This window comes from Sciurus carolinensis, chromosome 7 (genome assembly GCF_902686445.1).
Source record: "Sciurus carolinensis chromosome 7, mSciCar1.2, whole genome shotgun sequence".
In the NCBI taxonomy this organism is placed as follows: Eukaryota; Metazoa; Chordata; class Mammalia; order Rodentia; family Sciuridae; genus Sciurus; species Sciurus carolinensis.
Window position 1 is genome coordinate 84,861,143 of NC_062219.1, and position 23,734 is coordinate 84,884,876.

The 23,734-nt window shown below is 38.8% G+C and overlaps 1 protein-coding gene across 1 annotated transcript in view; it reads left to right on the top strand.

Annotated features, from left to right (window-relative positions):
• Impg1 (interphotoreceptor matrix proteoglycan 1) overlaps positions 1-23,734 on the top strand; it is a 136,683-nt gene that overhangs the window by 91,382 nt on the left and 21,567 nt on the right. Inside the window, exons 13-14 of the mRNA XM_047559188.1 lie at positions 15,945-16,473; positions 19,079-19,298. Coding sequence (XP_047415144.1) covers positions 15,945-16,473; positions 19,079-19,298 — 749 coding nt within the window. The remainder of the gene's footprint in view (positions 1-15,944; positions 16,474-19,078; positions 19,299-23,734) is intronic.

The following is a 23,734-nucleotide window of genomic DNA, read 5'->3' on the forward strand; positions in this document are numbered from 1 at the left end:
TCTCTCTCCTTTGTTAGTGTGGCTAAAGGTTTATCAATATTGTTTATTTTTTCAATGAACCAACTTTTTATTTTGTCAAATTTTTAAATTGTTTCTTTTGTTTCAATTTCATTGATTTCAGCTCTGAGTTTAACTATTTCCTGTCTTCTACTACTTTGGTTTTGCTCTGTTCTTCTTTTTCTAGGGCTTTGAGCTGTAGTGTCAGGTCGTTTATTTGTTGATTTTTTCTTCTTTTATTGAATGCACTCCATGAAATAAATTTTCCTCTAAGTACTGCTTTCATCGTGTCCCAGAGATTTTGATATGATATATCTTTGTTCTCATTTGCCTCTAAGAATTTTTTCCTCCTGGTGTCTTCTGTTATCCATTTATCATTCAATAGCATATTATTTAATCTCCATGTGTTGGAGTAGTTTCTGTTTTTTATTCTGTCATTTATTTATAATTTGAAACCATTATGATCTGATAGAATACAAGGTAGTATCTCTATCTTCTTGTATTTGCTAAGAGTAACTTTGTGGCATAATACATGATCTATTTTAGAGAAGGATCCATGTGCTGCTGAGAAGAAAGTGTATTCACTCTTTGTTGGGTGGTATACTCTATATATGTCTGTGAAGTCTAAATTAATAAATGTGTTATTGAGATCTATGATTTCTTTGTTCAATTTTTGTTTGGAAGATCTGTCCAGTGGGGATAGAGGTGTGTTAAAGTCACCTAGTATTATTGTGTTGTGGCTTATTTGATACCTGGAATTGAGAAGGATTTTTTTGACGTACATGGATGAGCCACTGTTTGGGGCATAGATGTTTATGATTGTTATGTCTTGCTGATTTATGCTTCCCTTAAGCAGTATGAAATGTTCTTCTTTATCCTTTCTGACTAACTTTGGCTTGAAGTCCACATTATCTGATATGAGGATGGATACTCTGGCTTTTTTGCTGACTCCATGTGCATGGTATGTTTTTTCCCATCCTTTCACCTTTAGTCTGTGAGTATCTCTTTCCATGAGATGAGTCTCTTGCAGGCAGCATATTGTTGGATCTTTCTTTTTAATCCAATCTGCCAGTCTATGTCTTTTGATTGATGAATTCAGGCCATTAACAATCAGGGTTATTATTGAAATATGATTTATATTCCCAGTCATTTGGCTCATTTTTGTTTTTTGACATGACTTTGCTGATTTACATCATTGTTTTTCATCTCTTCCTCATGGAATATTTTGCTGAGAATGTTCTGTAGTGCCAGCTTTCTTTTTGTAAATTCTTTTAGCTTTTGTTTATTATGGAAGGATTTTATTTTGTTGTCAAATCTGAAGGTAAGTTTTGCTAGGTATAAGATTCTTGGTTGGCATCTGTTTTCTTTCAGAGCTTGAAAAATGTTTTTCCAGGCCCTTCTAGCTTTTAGGGTCTGGATTGAAAAAATCTGCTGATATCTGTATTGGTTTCCCCCTGAATGTAATTTGATTTTCTTCTCTTGCAGCCTTTAAAATTCTGTCCTTGTTTTGTGTGTTAGGTATTTTTATTATAATGTACCTTGGTGTGGGTCTGTTGTAATTTTGTATATTTGGAGTCCTACAAGCCTCTTGTACTTGATTTTCTATTTATTTCTTCAGATTTGGGAAATTTTCTGATATTATTTCATTGAATAGATTGTTCATTCCTTTGGTTTATTTCTCTGTGCCTTCCCCAATCCCAATAATTCTTAAATTTGGCCTTTTCATGATATCCCATAATTCTTGTAGATTCTGTTATTGATTTCTTACCACCTTCTCTACTTAGTCAACTTTGTTTTCAAGATTAAATATTTTTTCTTCAATGTCTGAGGTTCTGTCTTCCAGGTGTTCTACCCTATTGGTTACGCTTTCTATGGAGTTTTTAATTTGGTTTATTGTTTCCTTCATTTCAAGGATTTCTGTTTGGTTTTTTTTTTTTTTTTCCGATATCTCTAACTCTTTATTGAAGTGATCCTTTGCTTCCCACATTTGCTCTTTTAACTATTGACTGGTGCAATCATTCAAAGCCTGCATTTGCTCTTTCATCTCTTCCTTTGTTTCTCTGATCATTTTAATTATGTGCATTTTGAACTCCCTTTCTGACATTTCTTCTGTCATGCTGTCATTGGATTTTATTGATGTACCATCTTGGTTTGTTTGGGACATTTTCTTCCCTTGTTTTCTCATATTGGTCAGGTATCAGTGGAACCCTGAGATGTTGCAGATTTCCCCTATTGACTTATAGTGTCTCTGTAGATTTCCAATAACTCACCTCCTAGCCTTCAGTAGCCTGAAGTCTTTGAGGAACTTGATAATGCAGTGCTCTACAAGGGAGCTACCCTTCTAGGGGTAGTGGCCTTCAGGTGGGGTGTATTCCCTGCTAGTGGGCAGAGGCGCCTCCACTTGTTGACTGATGGTCAGCCAAAGGGGGACTAGACTGCGGGCTGGGGCATGGCTGGTCTGGGCCTGTGTCTCTAGTTCTACCGCCTGGTGGGGAAACTTCACCTGGCGGGGAAGTCTCGCTGGGCAGCTCTCCTCCGAGAATTTCCCTTTGATTCAGAACTACTTCCTGGGTTGGGTGGCCCTCCTCTGCGACGTTTCCAGGGATCCAGAGGCCCTACCGCCTGGGCCAAGTAGCCCCGCCCTGCACCAAAGTCTCTCACTGGGAGACCCTCCTCCAAGAAACTGCCTGTGATCCTGTCCTGCTGCCCAGGCCTGGGACCCTCGCTCTACACTGAATCCTCTCATTGGGGGGTCCTCCTCTACAATGCTCCCGGTTGTCCAGGTTCACGGCTCCAGCAGGAGAGTCTCACTGGGCAACTCTACTCCACGATGTTCCCTGCCCTGTCTGGGGAGCTCGCCCAGTGGTAGAGACTCACCCGGCAGCTCTGAGTTGGTCCCAAGTCTCTCAATACCTCCTCTTCTTGAATCCTGAGTCCTGTCAAAGGGCCTGGAGTCTCCTGTAGGTGTCTCAGGAAGGGAGCCGCCCTTTCCATGATGATGGCCACACCCTCAGGAATAATTCAAAATTCCTGCACCAGCCTCCAAAGAAGCTGGGCAGCCCCAGCCAGGGTGTGCTGAGTCAGCACAGAAGCAAGTGCAGTGTCCCTCAGCAGTAGGGGGCAGGCAGACAGGCTCTGCAATGGCGTCTGACCTCGGCGTGGGGTCAGGCAGGATCCGTGATGGCGTCTGACCTCGACTATCCTATATTCTTGATTAGACTGACCTCCTTCTAGGGGGGCATTACAAAATATTTTTATGAGAAATAGATACTGGGTTGACTAGTTGGGAAACCTTGGCATGGAGATTACCTATTATAACCTAGATTAGGTAAATGCAAGTCAGAGTAGCAAAACCAATATTGGAAACCATATTCCTAAATGTATACTCTATTTCTCTGTCCTTTTTCCATCCACTCTTCCTCTTCCTAGCATAAATACAAATACAATCCCTGTTCTAAAAGCATCCCTGTAAATAGGAGGTTGACATCTCATGACTCCACTGAAGATCAGAATACTGATCTAACATTCATTTCAATATATTTTAAGTAAATTTTAATGCATTCTTATAAAATAATGATATGTTTTAAAACAACTATTCTTAACCAAAATCCAAATTCTTCATAATATTGTGATAAAAGCCAGAGTCAGAGACAGAGGACTTGAGACTCTGTAGTATCAATCTTTAAGAGTTTCTTTATGTATGGGTTATTTATTGCTATATAGAAAATGACTCAAAAAATTAGTGTATTAAAGAAACAATAAAGAGTTATTATCTCTTCCAGTTCCTTTAAGGCAGTTCTGGCTTACAGAACCTTATGAAGGGTGGCAGTCAACCAGTCTGTCGTCCTCTTCAGACTTGACATTGTCTGGTGAGCCCACCTTCAAGGTTATGTGCTTGGCTGACAATTTAGTTATGAGATTCAATCCTATCTCACATGAGTCTCCTCACATGGCTACTTGAGTGTCCTTACAACATGGAAGCTTACTGCCTCCAAAACAATTTATTCAAGAGAGCAAGGTGAAGAAGGAATGCCTTTTTATGACCCAGACTTAGACCCATAAATTCGCACTTCAAAGCACTCTGTGGAATTCATCCATATGCAATGTGGAAGGGGGCTATCCCAGGGAAATGAACCACAGAGGGAAGGATCATCAATGCCATCTTCAAAGCTAACTACCAGTCCATGTAATGTTATGTGTTTCTTACATTGCCCCAAATTCATATTCTATTTAATGCTAATTTTTATTATTTTCTTATACACATTACACTATTAATTAAAGAATATGTTGATTATTTTTCTTTGCCAATCAGAGTTGGAGAAACACAAGCCATCCAAAATTGAATTCTGGCCATGCTCTTAAAAGCTACATTACTTGCCAGGCACAGTGGTGTACACCTGTAATCCCCATAACTAGGGAGGCTGAGGCAGGAGGATTGCAAGTCTGAGGACAACCTCAGCAACTATGTAAGAACCCTGTCTCAGAAAAAGAAAATGTTACATTGCTACATATCACATCCATATCACAGTTATTTCCTTTGTCCCTAAATGCTCATTTCTTCAAAGAAAACAACCATTAATTTTTTTAAGGCCACCAACAAGCCAGGGAAAGATAAAGATGGACTCTTTTCTCCAAATGCATACTCACAATTTCTTTATATAGAAGCTAATTTTAAATTGAAAGCAAGTAGCTATCATTTTTTTTTTTTCAAAATGAAGACAGAAAGTAATAAGCTATGAAAAGGCTCTAAGCTGTTTAGTTTATATAGTAGTTTTATAAGGAGTGTTTAAGTCTATTAAGATTTTACAGATTCAGCATTTCTGCTTAGTGAGAGAAAAGTGTAAAATACCTACACTGGGAAAATTCTGTCTTTGATCAATGGTTTGAGAAGAGGAATGTTGTAGGTCAAAAAAAAAAAAAATTAGATATGTGCGTTTCATTCTAATGAGAACCACTGGTCAAGGGGGTATTCTTGCTGTAGCCCTGGGCTGCTCTCTTAACCACCCATTTCCATCACTAGAAAAGACATAATTAGACTGAATACTTCAAGTACTCCAATGATCCACATCAAGTAGCAAGTGCAGAGTATCAGTAGGGAGTATATAAAATGGTTTGGGGTAAAAGAAGAATTGTTTTAAATACCCTGTGCACAGTGCCTAAAATAGAACAGATACCAAATAAATTTTAGTTCCTTCCCTTCCCATCCTCAATCTTACCTCCCAAGATTGTGAGTGGTTTTTCAGACCATAACCTCATAAAACACTTAACTAAAATAGTAAGAAGTCATAATCAAGTCCCCCAGGGTTTAGGAATTAAATGTCTTACTAGTTTCAGTTTTATTCTAGATGTTATTTTAATGTTATTAATAATAACAAAAAGATGGTTATAAAATATTTTCTTCCTGCAATTGGTTCCACTAAAAACCTTTACTTACTATGCAGATACATTTTATATTTCATATTTATCCCAAATAACAAAGGAGCTATTTCTTTATCAAGGAATAAAAATTATATATATTGACATGTACAACATGATGTTTTGACATGGGTATACACTGTGGAATAACTCAATCAAGCTAATTAATATATATGTTATTTACTTACTGTTTCCATGGTGAGAGCACTTAATAAAACCCACTCTCAGTGAATTTCAAAATATAACACATTGCCATTAACTACTATCACCATATTGTACAATCCAACTCCTGAACTTACCTCTCCCATCTAACTGACATGTTGTCTTTGACAAACAAATCCCCAAACTTACACACCCCCAGGTCCTTGGTAACAATCGTTCTACTCTCTCCCTCTGAGTTCAACAATTCAGACTCCATACACAAGCAAGATTGTAAGGTATTTGTCCTTCTGTGCCTGGTTTATTTCACTTCATGTAATATAATATCATCCATATTGCTACAAATGACAGGATTTCCTCTTTAAGACTGAATAATATTCCATTGCATGTATGCACCACATTTTCTTGATCCATCCACCCATTAATGGACACTTAAGTTGTTTCCATAACTTAGTTGTTGTGAATGATACTGCAAAAAGACATGGAATTAAACTTAACAAAAATCTAAAAATAATGTCTATGAGAAGAACTTCCTGGGTTGAATGATGAAATAAAGGACTTTTTCAAAATAGTAATTACCATTATACTCAAAACAAGTGATAAACACTAGTTATTTAAAATGTTAAATAGTACAGAAAAAAAATTTAAAAGGAAGTAAGATGATACTAAAACTTCTCCTACTTGGATATAACTGATATTCATCATTCCATATGTCCCTCAATCTAAAAATATAGGCAAATTTAACATTTTAGATGGTAAGAGGATAAATAGAAATACCCGTACACAAAACTGTACCTTTTTCTTTAATTTATTTTTATTTTAAACAAATGGGATACATCTTGTTTCTCTGTACATGCCCACTTCAAGTACAGAAAAAACTATACTTTTTCTATATTGCAATTCTAATAAAATTTATTGCATTTAATTTACTTGACTATAACAAAAGAAAAGGAAACTGAAATGACACTAAAGAAATTTCTGAATTTCAGATATTTACTTACCTAATGAGCTATTTATTCTTAAAAGCTCTCCAAAGGTTAAGAAGAAAGTGTCCCATCCCAGTGGGTCCTTTAACTCGAGCCGAATAGAAATCAAATGCTTTCTTGTTGTCTTAAACAATGGATATATTGGGGAAGCTCTCCCTGTTATTTTCCTAAAGCCTACAGCATGCAGTCTTTTTCTTTCCATAGTCACCAACTTAAACTTCAACCCAAGAAATCCCTCGAAACACCAACTTGGAGTCATTATCATTTATGCTACACATTTTGACATTGGGCAGAATTATTGTAATGCTATTAAAGGTAAAGTGACAACCTCCCCATCCACACTCCCCACATCCTAAGGTTTAGTGAGTACATGAGTATTTTACCACTGACAATGTTTACAAATTGAAAATTGGTTCTACAATCACAGCTCCCACAGCTTCTTGGACAGATTTCCATAAGTAAGTGGATTCAGGACTTCAAACTTTCTATCACATCTCCATTCCTTAGTTCTCTGATTATTCTTTGGTTGGTTAAAGTACATGATCAGGTAATTGTTTCAAGAAGGAATTTTAGGTGCCCTGAGAACAGGGCTGCTTACTTCCATACCTTTCAAATGTGAAGGATAACTAGCTAAATATAAAATTCCTTAGTCACTTCTTTCTTTCACTTATAGATTTGCTCCGTTGTCTTTAGCTATGTGATCAGCTGAGAGGTCCAAGATCAAGGAGCTAACAGATTCAGTGTTGGGAGGAGGTCCATTCCTCATAGTCATGTATGTCCTCACATGATAGAGTCTCTTTTATAAGAACATTAATCCCAAGCAGCAGGGCCAGTCACCTCACCACATCTCAAACTGATACCACCATCTTGAAGGTTAGAATTCCAACAGCCAAAGGCTGGAGATGTAGCTCAGTGGCAGAATATTTGCCTAGCATATGCAAGGTCCTGGGTCAATCCCCAGTACCACTAAAAAACAAACAAAACAAAACCAGGATTTCAACATGCAAGTTTGGGAGAGATAAAAACATTCAAACCATAGCAAGGGATATAGACTAGTTCCATTTGAGTCATTTCTAATATCATTTGGACCTCTAAATTCAAGATGTCTTAATATATCAGAATTTTTTTTCTTTTATAGCTTCGAGGAATTTTTCTGTTGTTTTTTATTTAAGACACAAATTACACAGATGCTGGTTCTCATTTGTCATTTTTCTGTATTTATGATCTCATCTATAATTACTTTCTTACCTTTGTCTTTTCAAAATAATTTTTTAATGATTTCCAGCCAGTTTGTCAGTATTGGCCTGGCTTTGTTCAGTCACACTTATTCCATATTTTTGTTAATTTTTAATAAATAAAATAAGGACATTACTTAAAAAGTCAAATAGACTTTCATCTCCAGGAAGACTGAATAAATGTGCATTTTTCCTATTCATCCTTCTAAGTACAACTAATATCCTGAACATTATATACAAAACAAACATGAGAAGACTCTGGAAGATAGCAAGAGAAGGCAGCCCAGCCAGGGTACTTAGGACCATAGGAATGACATGATTGTGAGCTTCCTGAGTTTTATTTTTGACTCATGTATACTAAACTGAAAAGGTACCTTGAAGAAATAAAAGCTCTGCAAAAGACACTGTTAAGAAGATAAGGAAAAAAACACGGAGTGGGAGAAAATACTTGTAAACCACAAGCTGACAAAGAATGACTGGAATATATAAACAACTCTAAATGTAGCAATTAAAAAATATCCAATTAGAAAATTAACAAAAAATGTCGGGGTCTTAAGCCCCCTTGCCCTTCTCGACCAGCGGCAAGGGAAGGGGACACTCCCCAACAAGGTCAGATCCGGATAGGTAAGGCCGACTGACCGCCCGCTCCCAGCCCACCAGGCGAGGACAATCAGGCGTGTCAGGGACACCCGTCACAGCAGGAACTCGTTTATTGAGAAAGATACACAGCTTTTATGTAGGGTGGGGGTTAGGCGGGAACCAATCAGCTTAAAGGTCAGCAAGGCAGGGGGGTTCACACAGGGGAGAGTCCCATTGGACTATATGGCAAGCACGAGCTGATCACGTTCACAGAACTGTTGTTAACCAATCCCTGACGGTGGTCCGGTTTATCTCATGAACCTTTGAAACCGCCTTTGAGCCTTAATTTTGCTCACTCGCCAGGGAGTAAGGAGTCAGCCTGAGTCAGTTAACGTCTCATTAGTCCCAACAAAAAAACAAGAAGACACATTTTGCCAAATAGGGTGTACAGATGGCATATAAGCACATGAAAAGACATTCAAACATCATTATTTATTAGTGAAATGCAAATTAAAACCACAATGCAATATCACTACGTGCCTATCAGAATGAATAAAATAAAAAAAATTTTTAAAAAATAAAAGAACTGGAGACAACACCAAATGCTGGGGAATACACAGAAACTGTACCATCAGCACATTGCTGGTGGAAATGTAAATGGTACAGACTCTGTAGAATCGTTTGCCAGTATCTCCAAAAATTAAATACTCAACTACCATGCCAGCTATTAGATTTCTGGACATTTGTGTTAGAGAAAGAAAACTTGCATTCACATAAAAACCTGTATATGACTGTTCATAGCAGCTATATTCATAACAGCCCAAGACTAAAAACGATCCAGATGTCCTTCAGGGGGTAAATGGTTAAACCATCTGTGGTTCATTCTTATCATGTAATACTACACAGCAATAAAAAGGAACAAATCATTGATACACATAACAATTTGGATGGCTCTTCGGAGGGTTGTGCTTGGTAAGAAAAGTCAATTTCAAAAAGTCACATACTGTAGTATTTCATGCATACAACATTTTTGAAATAACAAAATTATATAAATGGAAAACTGATTAGCAATTACCAGATGTTAAGGAGGGAAACGATGGAAGAGAAATGGGAGCAACTACCAAAAAGCAACATGGCAGAAATGTTCTGGCTAGACTGTCAACAGCCTGACTGATATGATACTATAATTTTGTAAGACATTATCACTAGGGGAACTAGCTAAGGGGTACACAGTATCTCATGTATTACATCTTTCTTGGAATAAAATTAACGTAACATAAAATTCACCATTTTAGTCAGTCATCAAGCAGACAAGTCAGTGGTTTTTAGTATATCCACAATTTTGTACAAAGCTTATCACTATCTAATCCCAGAAATCTTTTATGGCCCTGAAAAGAAACTCTATAACCACAAAGCAACCATCCACCATTAGTCTTCAAAATGTTACAGGACTGGGACCTGCTGGGATATTGAGGTAGCATGAAGGCCCCTCTTCAAACGCTGATTTTTGTAATCAAGTCAGAAAGATTTCAGACAAGTTGCTCAGAGTAATAGGCACAAGTTTATTAGAAGGGATAGGGAAAGGGAAAAGGACACACTTGTGGGAAATAATGCATCTTCTCAGAAGAGGGACTGTGTCCCTCTCTTGCCTTCCAGTGTTTTTGGGGTCCAAGGGAAGTTTACAGAGAATCCTGTCCAGGTCCATCTCTTGACTTTTGACTGACAGCAGGATGACATCAGACTTTCAAATCTTCACTGCCATGATAACTCTAGGTTACCTTGGCCCATGCTGACCAGTTCTAATTGGAATTGGTTCTTACAGATTTTATGGTTATGGGGAATTATCTTTATCTCCTGGAGTCTGTCTGGTTTATGTCAGGGTCACAAAAGCTCCTCCCTGCAGGGCCTGCATTTCTTTTGCAGATAACAGGTAGTTTGCTGAGGAGTGTAACACATCCTATGGACTTCAGCAAGGCAGGGCTGCAGGTGTATTTCTTTTTAATAATGAAAGCATGTAAGGTCAGCACAGTGCACCTCTCTGTCTTACAGAATTATTCCCTAAACCTCATGTTCCCACAGCTCAGGTCTGTCTGTTCCCTATCAACTTCCTGCTGTTGCAGAAGCCCAGATTTTAAGCAGAGAGAGTTTAGGTCTTCCTCAGATCCTTCCTGAGCATAAGTGTAGTCCTGGGCATGTGGGTGGCCTTCTTCCCAGGAATGTGTCAAAGCCTGGGAGAGCACTCTGTTCCCCAAAGCATCTCTTTGTTCAGACTTTCCCTGAGCCTTTTGGTTAGTCTGTTGTTTGCCCCAACAGGCATCCATTGCCTCATATCATGGCTCCTAGTACGTTTACCTATGTATCTTTAAGAGACCTCCCCCACCCGCCACACCCCAGGTAACCACTTTAGCCCCAGGATCCTCCTAGTTAGGAGAGATAAAGGCAAGCATTTTGAGTTTTTCTTCCAGGGAGCCAGGAGACAGGTCAAAACAAATAATTAAACTTCTTTATTAATGAGGTCCATTCTGCTCCCTAAGAGAATGAGGCCTGTTATTTTCAAGACTGCCACTGAGCTAGGGAGTGGGGACCACCAACAGGGAAAGTCAAAAATGCCGCAGAGTTAACTGTGCTTCTCAAGATTCAGACAGTTTTTCTTAATTAAGCAGTCCCTGATTGTTCTACATTTTTTATTAGCTTCCAGAGTATGAAAACCTCAATTCTGACACTTTCTACCGGTTTTGTGTTGCTTTTGGGGAAGAATAGACTTTTGGAGTTTCTCCCTGTGCTGTTTTCACTGAGACTTCTCCCTCTTCTTTCTTAGAACCACATTTGAATCTACAGTCATCTCCCAATAAAAGGGTTAATTTCTTTAAAAGTCAAATAACAGTATTCTGACAAATACAGGCTTTTGCCATCTTGCACCTCCCCAGGCTGCAGTCCCAGTCACCAAAAGCAGTCCCTTTTAACTCAGCTGCCCTTTTAACTCTTCCTCATATTTTTTAAAAAAATATCAGTTTTGTGTATCAATAAATGATACATTCTATTATTGCAGGTAAGCATTTAAGTTTCTTCCCATACCATCCTCTTGACTTCCTCATCAATTTTCCCAGCATAGTAATATCACAACTATAATTAAATCAGTATTTAGTGTTCATATTATATGTTCACAGATGATCATTTGCTCTGTTTCTTTTTTTTGGTGGTGCTGGGGATTTGAACCCAGGGCCCTGTGCTTGTGAGGCGAGCACTCTACCAACTGAGCTATCTCCCCAGCCCCTCTGTTTCATTTCTGATTTCATGAAGTTAATGGTTTGTTGTTGTTGTTGTTTTTAATTTGTGTTTTCTTTGTATTTACAAATTCTTCCCAAACTTTTCACTGCAATTTCCATTATACCTTTCCACATCAGGTAACTTATCAATTCCAATTTTCAGGGACCTCCCTCTCCTCTCTGGCCTGCTGCTCTCTCAGCCTTTTGAGAGCTGTCACCTGGGTTTACCCTTTAATGTCAATCTCAGAATTTCCTTGCCTTTCTCCTGGTTGAATTGCCTGATTCTGTTTCTGAGTTTACTCAATTGTTCATGTCCAGAGCTTTATTTATTTATTTAATGTACAAAGGATTAAAGTGCCCAGGGGCATTTAACCACTGAGCCACATTCCCATTGCTGAGGCTGGCCTTGAACTTGCCACCTCCTTCCTCAGTCTCCCCAGCCGCTGGGATTACAAGCATGTGCTACTGTGCCCAGCAGAGCACAAGTTTCATTTGTCAACTCTAACCTAATAAAGCTGAAAAATATTTTTTAATTGGTACAATGTGAGAGGACTTGATGATGCAATCATTTCACCTGCCAATCTCCTGAGACAAATCCAATCTTAACTGGTTACCACTTACACCAGGGATGCCAGTTTTCCTAAGAGATTCTGACATCCTGAGAATATGTTCCTGGGAGAAATTTTTGAGACTATGTGTTTGAAAATGTCTGTGATCACCATGACACTTGACTGATAGTACAGAATTCCATTATGGTCCTGCTTTCCTCCAGCTAGCTGTCCCTTGTACATGACAGAGTTTTCTTCCTTTGCCATTCCCATTTGCATTTGCTACATAACTAATTTTTTCACCAACCTCAGGTCTGTGCTCAAATGTTATGATCTCAGTGACTACCCTCTGTAAAATCACAAGCCCTGGCACGTCCATCTCCTTTCCTACTTTTATTTTCATAGCACCTATCACCATCTAGCATGCTATATATTTTCCTTTGCTCTTTTTTATTTTCTGTCTTCCTCCACTGGACAGTAAGTTCCTGGGGCCAGAAACTTTATTGTGCTTACTCATGTATCCTAGCACCTGAATGTAGTAAGCTATCCATATCTACTCTTTGAATGAACTAATAATAACTTGTTAGTTCATATAACTAATTAGTTCATATAACTTATTAGTTCAATAACTAATAAGAACTTATTTTCTATAATGTGCTAAAAAGGAATATAACCTGTATATGATATATCATATGTATATGATAGTTATATAATAACTATCATATATAACATATTTGCTATGATAAATAAAAATGGATTCATTTGGTATAAAATTAACTTACTGGACATGCTACTTGAAGATCTAAAAGAGATTATGAAATCTCTTCTTTTTAGACTTTTTTTTTTAAACATAAAATAGGCAAGCACTTGATGCTTATGGTTCACTGTGTATATGTGACCCTTTCTAGCAGCATTTAAAGGAGCCTTAGGTCTGTGCTTCTCTCTCATACCCTGCTCACTTTCTACTCTGTCTTCTGGCCACTAGGGCTTCAGGAACGCCCAAGCACTCTGCACTAGGTCTGTCTTCTATTGCTGGCTTCTCTCTCTCACTTTGGGCTTCAGTTCCCCCACTTGGAGTTAGATCATTTCACCTGTGGTCTTAACTATGGACAGATTGTCTGCCTAGAAAGTGACCAAAATAACCATATACTCTATATCCAGTAGCCAGGTTTATCACTGGTGCCCCCACCATACACACATAGAAAACCATCCTCCACACCTTCGCAGGAACCCCACACACTCCAGCATAACAGTTATTTTTATTTTTTTTTATTTTTCATAGTTCATGAAATAAATGGCCTTGGCTTTTGATTTTCCTATTGTGTGTATAAAACTTAATGTTGGAAAGACCTGTATCACTGTCATGTCTCATTTTTACATAAGAACCAAATGAAAACAATTTTTTAAGTCACACTTATAAGTGGTGGTAAGGTCTGAATAACTTCTTACCCCAAAAGGAATTGATAAATGCCTTAATAGCTTCAATCCTGAGCCAAAAGAGAATAGGAGTCTTTTAAAAACACATTTAAATGGGGCTGCTAGATCCAGCAAAGTAAAATACAAGATATCCAGTTAAATATGAATTTCATATAAACAAAAAATAGTTATAGCAGATATGTGTTCCAACTGCCATCCTATATTTTATCAAGTAATCCTACATTTAAATAGTCAATTGTTGCATCCATGAACTCATTTGGTTAGGTTTGTGGTGAATGTAAAGGATTAATATTAACATGCCACAAAGGGAGAAGGTTAGAAATCACTGACTGATGACATAATGCTGCAGCCTATTTTAAGCTGGTTAAAGTGTGTAGAGTGGCAAAGGTGTGAGTAATGAGATGCTGGTCCAGGAGCAGAATGAAGACATTCATCATTATGCTTCTTGCCTCAGATTTCCTGACCCTTATCATCTGCAGAGGCACAGAGACCGCATCTTAGGAACACAGATTCAAATGCATTTTCCATGTTGCAACAAAGCCAAATCAAACTATAGATGGCACTGGAAGTCTTTCAGCTGACTCACCCCACATTCTCTGGTGAATAGCTTGTCTTAGGCCACCATAACAAAATGCCGTGTTCTAGGTAGAGTAAATAAAATAAATTTATTTTTCACTGTCCTGGTATTCAGGAAATCCAAGATAGAGATGCTGGCAGATTTGGTTACTGATGAGAACTCTTATGGTTTGCAGCTGGATGATGCCTTCTTGCTATATCCTCACATGGCAGAAAGAGATTATCTCTCTCATGTCTCTTCTTATGAAGTCACTAAGCCCATTCGCATTCATGAGGATTTCACTCTCATGACCTCATTTTCTCCCAAAGGCCCGATTTCCAAGAACTATCATATTGGGGATTACAGCTTCACCATATGAATTTGAGGGGTCACAAACATTCAGTCCACAGCAATGGAGATTTGAATAAAATCCTAAGTGTACATACACAGAGATCTTAGTTGCTAGGAAATATTGTTTCTGACAATTGAGTGAATTATTAGTAGATACACCTAGGCACCCTCCACAGCCAAGAAAAAAGAGGGTGCTTCTCTGAAATTGGGGCATAACTCACCAATAGCCAGGTTTCATTTTAAGAAAGTAATAAAACTAATATGATTTTACCTTTCAGAGCTGTTTATCACTTGGAGTTTCAGTTTTGATGATTGCACTGTAGTAAATTAGCTGACTGTGAATCCAAAGATTTTGTCTTCATCCAGACAGTCCATTCATCATACTTAGCATTTGGATTTCAGCAGAGTTTTCCCACATATTTGCCAAAATGCCACTGAAGTAATCGCAGAAAGCTCCCTGTTTTATGTCCCTAATGCTGTAAATATCGTCAGTGGCTTTGGATTTAGGGTTTTTGGACTATTTTAATAATCCAGCAATTTTTTTATCAGAAGTTTAATATAACCACTTTCTTAGTTCATAAATACTTGTTGATTTCAATTTTGTACCAAAAATGGAGTGAACTTTAGTAGTTCAATGTGTACTTGACCCATTAAAGTAAAACAAAGTGGTGCTAAAAGTTATCAGGGCATAATAATATAAAAGGGGCAAAGGTTTTAAACATTATCAAATATTTATCAAGTTATATGGTCACTATAAATTTCAAGTTAAATGTGTCATTCACATCTTTATGCTGTGAATACAATGTTGCAAATTGGCAAGGCTATTCAATTAGGTTATCCAGTTTTAGGAAAGAGTAATTCAATTTTGAGTGGTAAAAGTAACAAACTGTGATTATTAAATCCAAAAAATTCAATTTCATAAAATGCAGGTTTACATTTTTGGAAAGGAATAAATTTCTAGGCCAAAACTGCACAGCTAGTCATCTGGAAGTTCTAAGTGAGGGGTTGTCAGATTTAAATCTATTTCAATGCCATCTGCAGTTGGGGATCTAAATATATGCCAGTAGTGAATATTAGCTTGTGTTACCTGATCCTCATGTGTACTATTGGACCAGGCACTAATTTCAGAAATTTCAGGTAACTAGTATGCTTTTAGTCTCATATATCTAGACAATCAGGCCCTAATACAATGAATAGAAGGACCCACCCTTTGTCTTCCTAGGTTGCATACAGCACCGCCTGTCCCTCCTAACCAATCTTTCTTTTTAAAGTATGACTATTGAAATGATCAATGAAAATATCATATCTTTTTTTTTTAATTAAGCCTAACTTTGAAATTTTTTTTTTCATCTTCTCCTGTTTGGGAAATATTTGGACATAATGGAATTAGTCTCAGGAGATTCCTCCACCGACAGTTCTTGGTCTCCTCCTGAAATGGCCTCTGCCTCCCTGTCAGAAACATCACCTCTCTTTACTGCATCAAGTATCTTCTCTCTGACTGATCAAAGCACCACAGACATAGCGTCTATTGACCAAACAGTACTAGGTCCAGGTCTCAATCTCCCCACCAGTGATTATTCTGCCATCAGCCAGTTGGCTTTGGAAATTTCACATTCACCTACATCTTCCGAAGGTAGTCGGTTGAGTATAAGCAGCCAAGATGTGATTAGAGACCTAGAAGAAATGGACGTGTCGGACACTCCTGTCTCATTGGAGGTACCAGGACCGAGTGGATACATTTCTACCCAGGATCATCTCTTGGAAAGCACCACTCCTGCTCCTGCTTTACAATATATCACCACTAGCTCCATGACCTTTGCCACCAAGGGCCAAGAGCTGGTAGTATTCTTCAGTCTGCGTGTGGCTAACATGCCCTTCTCCAATGACCTATTCAACAAGAGCTCTGTGGAGTACCAAACTCTGGAGCAAAGATTCACACAACTGGTGAGTGAACACTGCTTATGATTCTCAACTCTCTGTGTCTTTTCTTTCCTTTATGTGTGGTTTTTTGTTTGTTTGTTTGTTTGTTTGTTTTGTGGTTTTTTGGGTTTTTTTTTTTTTGATAACTTTATAGGATAATCATTGGGAGATAGGTCTGGGAAACAGCTATTGCTAAAGGCCTTCAGCTGAAGTTTTGAGATGGATTTATATTTGATTTGGGGAAGTGATTGCAGTGATGTTGATGGACACTCAGAAAAGACGCTGCCACCCAACTTCATGGGAACAAATTTACCTTTAAAATCTCTTCATTATAGTTCTTCCTAAATTATTTTGTCCAGGAATAATTCTCAACTATTAAACTTGGAATCTAAAAATAGTATGGGTAAACTTTTCCTAAGTTGCAGTCATCTAATGGAAGAATACAAAGCTATGCTGGTCCAGCACAGATGACCAGAGAATTCAGGTATATGGGTTACTCTTTTAGGTCCTTTAAGTTCTTGTACACTTAAAAAGTGACTAAAGACTTATCATCCCTGAACCGTATAAAAAAAAGTTAGAAGATAATCATGATGACATACATCTTTGATAATAAACACCACCAAACTCACATGTTTATTTTATTTCTACAAGTACAATAAGAACTACTGAATTAGTTGGTACCTCTACCCAGTCAGGGCCAATTAAAGTTATGTAATCGTAACACACAGATTGCAGATTTCTGACAATAATAGAAAAACTATGTGTATGCTTGAGATAAGTTAAATTATACAAATTAAAATTCACATGAAATCTGATTTCTCAGGTGAACATTTGCTTTAAAATAAGACTATTGTGCCATACCTCCCCCTCCCGCCCACCCACATGCACCCAGGAGGTGAATAGATACTGGGACAGTTTCAGGAAACAGAGTCCCAGTGAACCTAGTCCAGTTGTCTTAAGAAGGGTTCCTGCTAAGCTGCCATAGTGAAAAGATCAAGAATGCTGTGACTTTTAAAATATGTACAAGGTTATTTCTCTTTCACTTGATGGGTGGGACAGCTGCTCTATAACGTCATCCACATTTCTTCATCTGTAGCTCCGCCAGTGCCAGGGAGCTTTCCTCATTTGCCTGGTCAAAGCTGGAGTATGGGAACATCCCTGTTTCCAGAGGAGAGTCCAGATGGCAGATTAGAGGAAGGCTGCATTTCCAGTTGCTCGATGGCTCGGGATTTAAGAAGCAGGAGTAATGACACATCCCTGTTTTCACTTGTGAGAAGGGGAAAGAGAGGGACCTGAGGGAAAGCAATGTCCTTATCAGCAGGTAACACCAACCTGGCCCACATCACCTTCACTCAGATTCTATCAGTAGGAACTTGTCACATGGTCACACCCTAATGCAAGAGAGGCTGAAAAATGTGATCTCTAATGAGCCAGGTTCTTCCCCATTAAGAGCAGAGAATTTGGATTTGGGAGAAGGGACAGCTAGCCATCTGCACACTAGGTGAAAACAGATGATCCCTTGTAGAGATCAAAGCAATGATAACACATGAAGAATGAGTTCAGTCAAATAAGTAGGAGAAAACAGGCAGAATGCATTGAAAAAAGCTGCAACCATGTATAACATATTATTTTCTTTTCACAGTGAGAGAGGTACCACAATGTGGGTCAGGGTCAGAGTCAAAATTCTGGTGGGACAGGATAATTAGTAGGTGTAGGCCAAGCCTGGGAGAATACAGTTTGCATCTTTGCACTCTCTAGATTCAGATGGAGGTGTGTAGTTCATGAATTTAGCAGCTCCCTTATGAGGCCAAAGACAAGTTTGACTTCTCTGAGTTTCAGACATTTCTGAAAAATGATTTTAAAGATGGCCATGACTCAAAAGAGGCAAATGAGGGAAGCACAATGCCCTGTGGTGTACTTTTGAGATTATTAAATTACAGTTTGTAAAGCGGTCCCTAGGGCAACACTTTTTGTTCTCCCTCGAAATTCAGATAAGGGCACTGAGGTTCAGCACAGTTGTCACGTGGCTTAATGAAGGTCACACAGCTAGATAGAGAGCATTCCAGGACTGGCACCCACGTCTCCTGGCTGCCAGTTCCCTGCTAACTCCCCTGCATTACATTTGTGTTGGCCATGAAACATTTACTGCACAGACACGCTGATGTTTAAGCTGTTGTTGATTTCAATAGGTCATTTCCAGCTGGTCGCTTCCAAATAGCTGTCCCGTTTATACAGGAGTGGGCAGGTCAGTTTGCTCCTTGGCTCAGTTTGGAACATGTTTTTAATTACTTTAATTTCTTTTAATTACTTCTTGTTTTATTAAAAACCTGGAGTGCAAGCTGATAATGTTGGCTTGGATTTTTTAAAATCATCTGTTCTTACAATTCATTGTGAAGAAATCATTACCCGTCCATCAAAATACAAAGAAAGGTGGAAACATGAGACATAATTACTGCAAGTAGGTCATTAAGTAGTGATGTTCTGGCCACACATTAAACACAAAACAAAATAAAAACAATAAAAAGCAATTGAAATATATGTTTCAGGTAATGAAAGTGAGCACAAACGGAATTAGCAGCAACCGAACACTTGGAACACAGTTAAGAATAAACCATCTTTTATTTTGCAGCTGGTTCCGTATCTGCAATCTAATCTTACAGGATTTAAACAACTTGAAATACTTAGCTTCAGAAATGGGAGTGTGATCGTGAACAGCAAGGTGAGGTTTGCCAAGTCAGTGCCCTATAACCTCACCAAGGCCGTGCACGGGGTCCTAGAGGATTTTCGTTCCACTGCAGCCCAACAACTTGATCTGGAAATAGACAGCTATTCTCTCAACATCGAACCAGGTAAAAGAATCCAAAAGAGAAACTTATGGGGATTTTTTTGTTCATTTTGCTTTGTTTTGGTTTTGAGCATACTGTTCAACTGTGAAACCACAAAAATTAAATTTAAATCACACTTGATAAAACAGCCTTTCAGAAGCTACAGATCCCATTATCAGAAAGGGAGAGTCCTAAGACATGCAGGTTAAATTTTTCCACATCGAAAAGCAAAGAACAAATGTACCTCTTACTTCACAGACAGCTTTAATTTCCTTTCAGAACAAAACTTTTGCTATACTTAAGATTTTTTTTTTTTTATGTCGCCCACAGCCAAGCTAAGTTACATTCTGCTAGAAGTCAAAAGCACTTTCTTGGTGAACTGCAACAATCTGGGGGTTCCTACCTCAGTAACCTTCCAGTCAGAGTGAGCTGTCAGAACAGCCACATCATAACATAATTCAGGAAGAAACTGAGATAGCATCCTGAGGAGAGGATAATAATCAGATCAGAATTCAAACTTAGAGAAAGTCGCTTCCCCATCACCAAAGAAAGGAGAAAGTAGTTTCCTTTCCCAGTTGTGCACCTAGATCAGCCTCCATGTGTAGGAAAAAACAAAGAAGAGTTATTCGAGGAGACAGCTTTTAAAAATAAAGGGGCTTAGCCACATAATAGGAAGCAAACCTTTGTTCCAGTGATTAAAGCAGAGTGCGTGTACCTATATAACTAGCTCTGCCCAAATAGGGAAATGTTTTCACCACTAGTTTCAAAATTCTATTTTTTAACCAACTAAAGGAAGTTTTTGTAATTCCCTGGAGTGCAAGAGGGGAGGGCTACAGACCTACTGCCAAAGCAACCTTCCAGTCAGGTTCACAACAGAGCCTCCTAATTGGCTATGAATTAGTGAAGTGAATCTTTTAACACCTTTCTCTGGCACTCTGTAGACTAACAATGAAAGCAAAGGGAAAAGGCCTTGGGCAAAAATGCAAGCCAGAGGCTCCAAAGGAAACATTTATCTTTGACACAGCAGGGTTTTGAGAAACTTAAAGAAATTTTCCTTCAGTACCTCAGTAAACAGGATCATTAAAAAGATAGGACGCCCTTAGGCACTGAGCCTGGGAGTAGTAACCCCACCCAGGAGTAGCTAAGTGAGCCCTCTGGACCCCTAAGAAATCAAAGACCTCCTAAATGATGGTGAGAGGCTGCCTCTTCCCCTGAAAATTAATGTAGAACTGAGGAGGAGCCCAGGCGGGGTGGAGGGGGATGGTCTGTGATTAAGATCAGGAAATTAATCTCTTCTGTCACTCAATAAAGATCAGAAAGTATATGGGGAGAACCTGGAAAGCATGAGAGGTGAGAGACCAACCCTCCTCCTATCCTCCCTCCGAGACCTGACAGTTTACTTTGGGACCTTCCAGTAACACAGAAGGTCAATGCAAGGAGCCAAGGCAAAAGCCCCCAGCCTGCACCTGTGAGGACAGGCTTCTCAATGTAGGTGTCACTTAAGAAGTGCCTAAAAAAGAGGGTGGGAAGGTTGTAGCACATTGCCAAGGTTGTAAAAGGGACACTGGTGATACTGAAAGCAAGCACAGAATAGCAATGGCTGTGTGGGTCCACAGCCCTGAATGTGATACTGTGTACTAATAGTAGCATCCAGTTTCCGCAAGTGGATTTTGAGGATTAATCAAAAGAATATCTATAATCCTGAGCATGGTGTTTGACACATTGTAGTTGCTTAATAAATGTTAGTCATTATTATTACTACAACACTGTCATAATTAACTTGACCATTAATTTGCCACCTACATAGGGTACCAACAAGAACAATAACAAAAAATACGGTGGTAAGAGATTTATGTGCGAGTTGGAGCTGAAATTATTTCCACTAATTTCTTGTGAATGATTCCTTTATGTAGCTCTTCCTCTAAGCAGCCAATAGAAATAAGATGGTGCTAACATCAGTTTCAGTCCCTGCTGGAGCCAGGTTTATGGCATGCTACCTAAGTCAAGAATGCCTCCAGGCTGCCCACTGTACCATAGGGCATATGCCAAATTTGTATTTTTAGTGGTGGGACCACAGGGGAAAGCCAGAGCATGCTGGGCAAAATGAGAAAATACTGCCTGCTTTCCAGAGGCAGTCAAACTGAGATTGATCAGCTTAGAAATTTCCAGCAATGGAACCATACTAAAGCCAGGTATGATCACTTGTGTTATCTATGAGGAGACTCTGCAAAACCACTGAAATTTTATACTCGGCATTTTAGTGACATGGTAGTCCATACTGTATTCCTTACTAGAAACCTAGAGAGTACTGGAACCTAAACTTCTAGTACATGGAAAACTCACAAATAATGAATGAAAAAATGCATTAATGTAAGAGGTCTGTCAAGAAATACCTGGTGAGCCAGTTAGGACATGAGCAATGCTTCAGCCAAAACATTTGAGGATAGCAGAATTAGGAAGTCAAATATGATTTTATAAAAGTGAAAAATAAGCAATGAACTTATGAATTCCTCTCTATAAGTCAAAATGTACAAATCCAAGATGAAAAAAAGTTCCTTTTCATGCTAGGTTTCACATAGATGAGCCACTGTGCCAAACTCTACCCAGAAGTTTTCCTTTCAGTCAACAATGAGTGGGAAGGACAAAGCAGAAATGAGCAGGGAGGGACAGTCAAGGGATGGGTGAGAACAGGAGTGGGCACTAACCACATGGACTTCCTCACTCACAGCTAAGGATCCTGGTTTGGTTATTTCACTGAAGACAAAAGGTAAATTCCCCCATGGAAACAGCAAGTGGGTACTGAGGCTAATTAATCTATCTACATGCCTAATCCAAAACAGGATTCATGCACCACCATATGACACATCAATACATGCAAGTCAGTTCCTGTACCAAGGAACTGCAGAAAAGGGAAAAGAGACATCTTAAAACTGCTGGGAATAAAACTGACTTTTTCATTCAAAAACTACTTTTTAATGACTTATTTTCTCATGTGCCAGACTTCATACAAAGTCCTGTAGACTTGGGATGATCCCAAATGAAGAGTATTGAGTTTTCCTTTATATCTTAGTTTGATGAGGCCTGGCAGCCTGCACAGCACAGAATGTAGGAGTAGAGATGATGTAAAGAATTCTAGTGCCTCTGGGTTGGACCATGAGCCAACCTATGATGGATGACAGGTGATGGTGAGGACTGAGCACCTGGCAACAGCTGCAAAGGGCCAGGACACTGGCAGGTCATGCAGCACCACTGGAGGGTGGTGGCTGCTAAGAATATAGAGCCCAGAGGATGCAGCAATCAAGTACACACTGGGACAGACACAGGCACCACCCTCGTTCACGTGCTTTTCATTTCTCCTCCTCCTGTTCACAGCCTTGCTTCAATTCAGTACAGAAATAGCACCAAAACCCCAAAACTCACCATATTGCTTCTGAACAGAGTTAATTAACTTCTTAATTCCATGCATTTGTATATCTCATAAAATATCTTGAAAATAACATCTAAAACACTTTTCTTGAAAGAAAGGAAGCCTACACAGTTGATGTAAAGTAGTTCTAGCACCAAAACTTCTGTATAATTTTAGTTTGGGGAAATAAACATTAAATTACTCATGTTTTTGTTTGTTTGGCGGTGCTGGGGGAAGAACCCAGAGCCTCATGCATGCTAGACTAGTGTTTTACAGCTGAGTTACAACCCCAGTCCCCTGTTTTGATGATAGAAGAAATGTGTCTAAATTTTATACCAAATGAAGGAAAAAATGTGAAGAAGATTTTCAACCATTTTCTTCTTTTTTTAGTCTAGTAATATGATAGCTACTTTGCTTCTAGTTTTTCAGTGTGAATGACTGATTCAAATTCTCTCCTTTTGGTAGTATATTTGCGCATTGGTTATCATAGTGATTGACAGACAAGCTGATTAGAATGTCCTTCTAAAACAACCAACTAGTGCAGCCGACTGATCTTGCTGCCTCTCAGGTCCCTGGACTCTGAATGAAGATAATTATGTCAGGTTCCTGGAGAATAGACTCAAATTCCAATTTACATGACTCTTGGCTCTTTTGCTGGTGTGGTCTTTTCAGGTATGGACACCTTGGGCCACACTCAGCAGAGCCCATCCTCCAGCAGGTAGTAAGAGAGGCCTGAGGGGCACGAATAATCAAAATTCCTGAAAATACCAAAAGGTCACCTTAGCAAATATAGGAAACCTCCCTGATTCTGGTTTCGATCTTCTGAGTGTTTGCTTGAACTCATTGCGGCTAGTTCAATCTACTGAGGAAATTTTCCTTGAAAGAGAATTAAACAGGAAATCCTCAAAGAGAAAAAGGGCAACTGCTGGTAAAACTGTGTGTCAAAAATAAATACTTTGGTTTGTCTATCGGAGAACCCCAAGAAACTATCTTCCGAAAATGGAGATGGCATGCTACACTTTTAACCTTTTCCCAGACAGGATGGCTAAACACC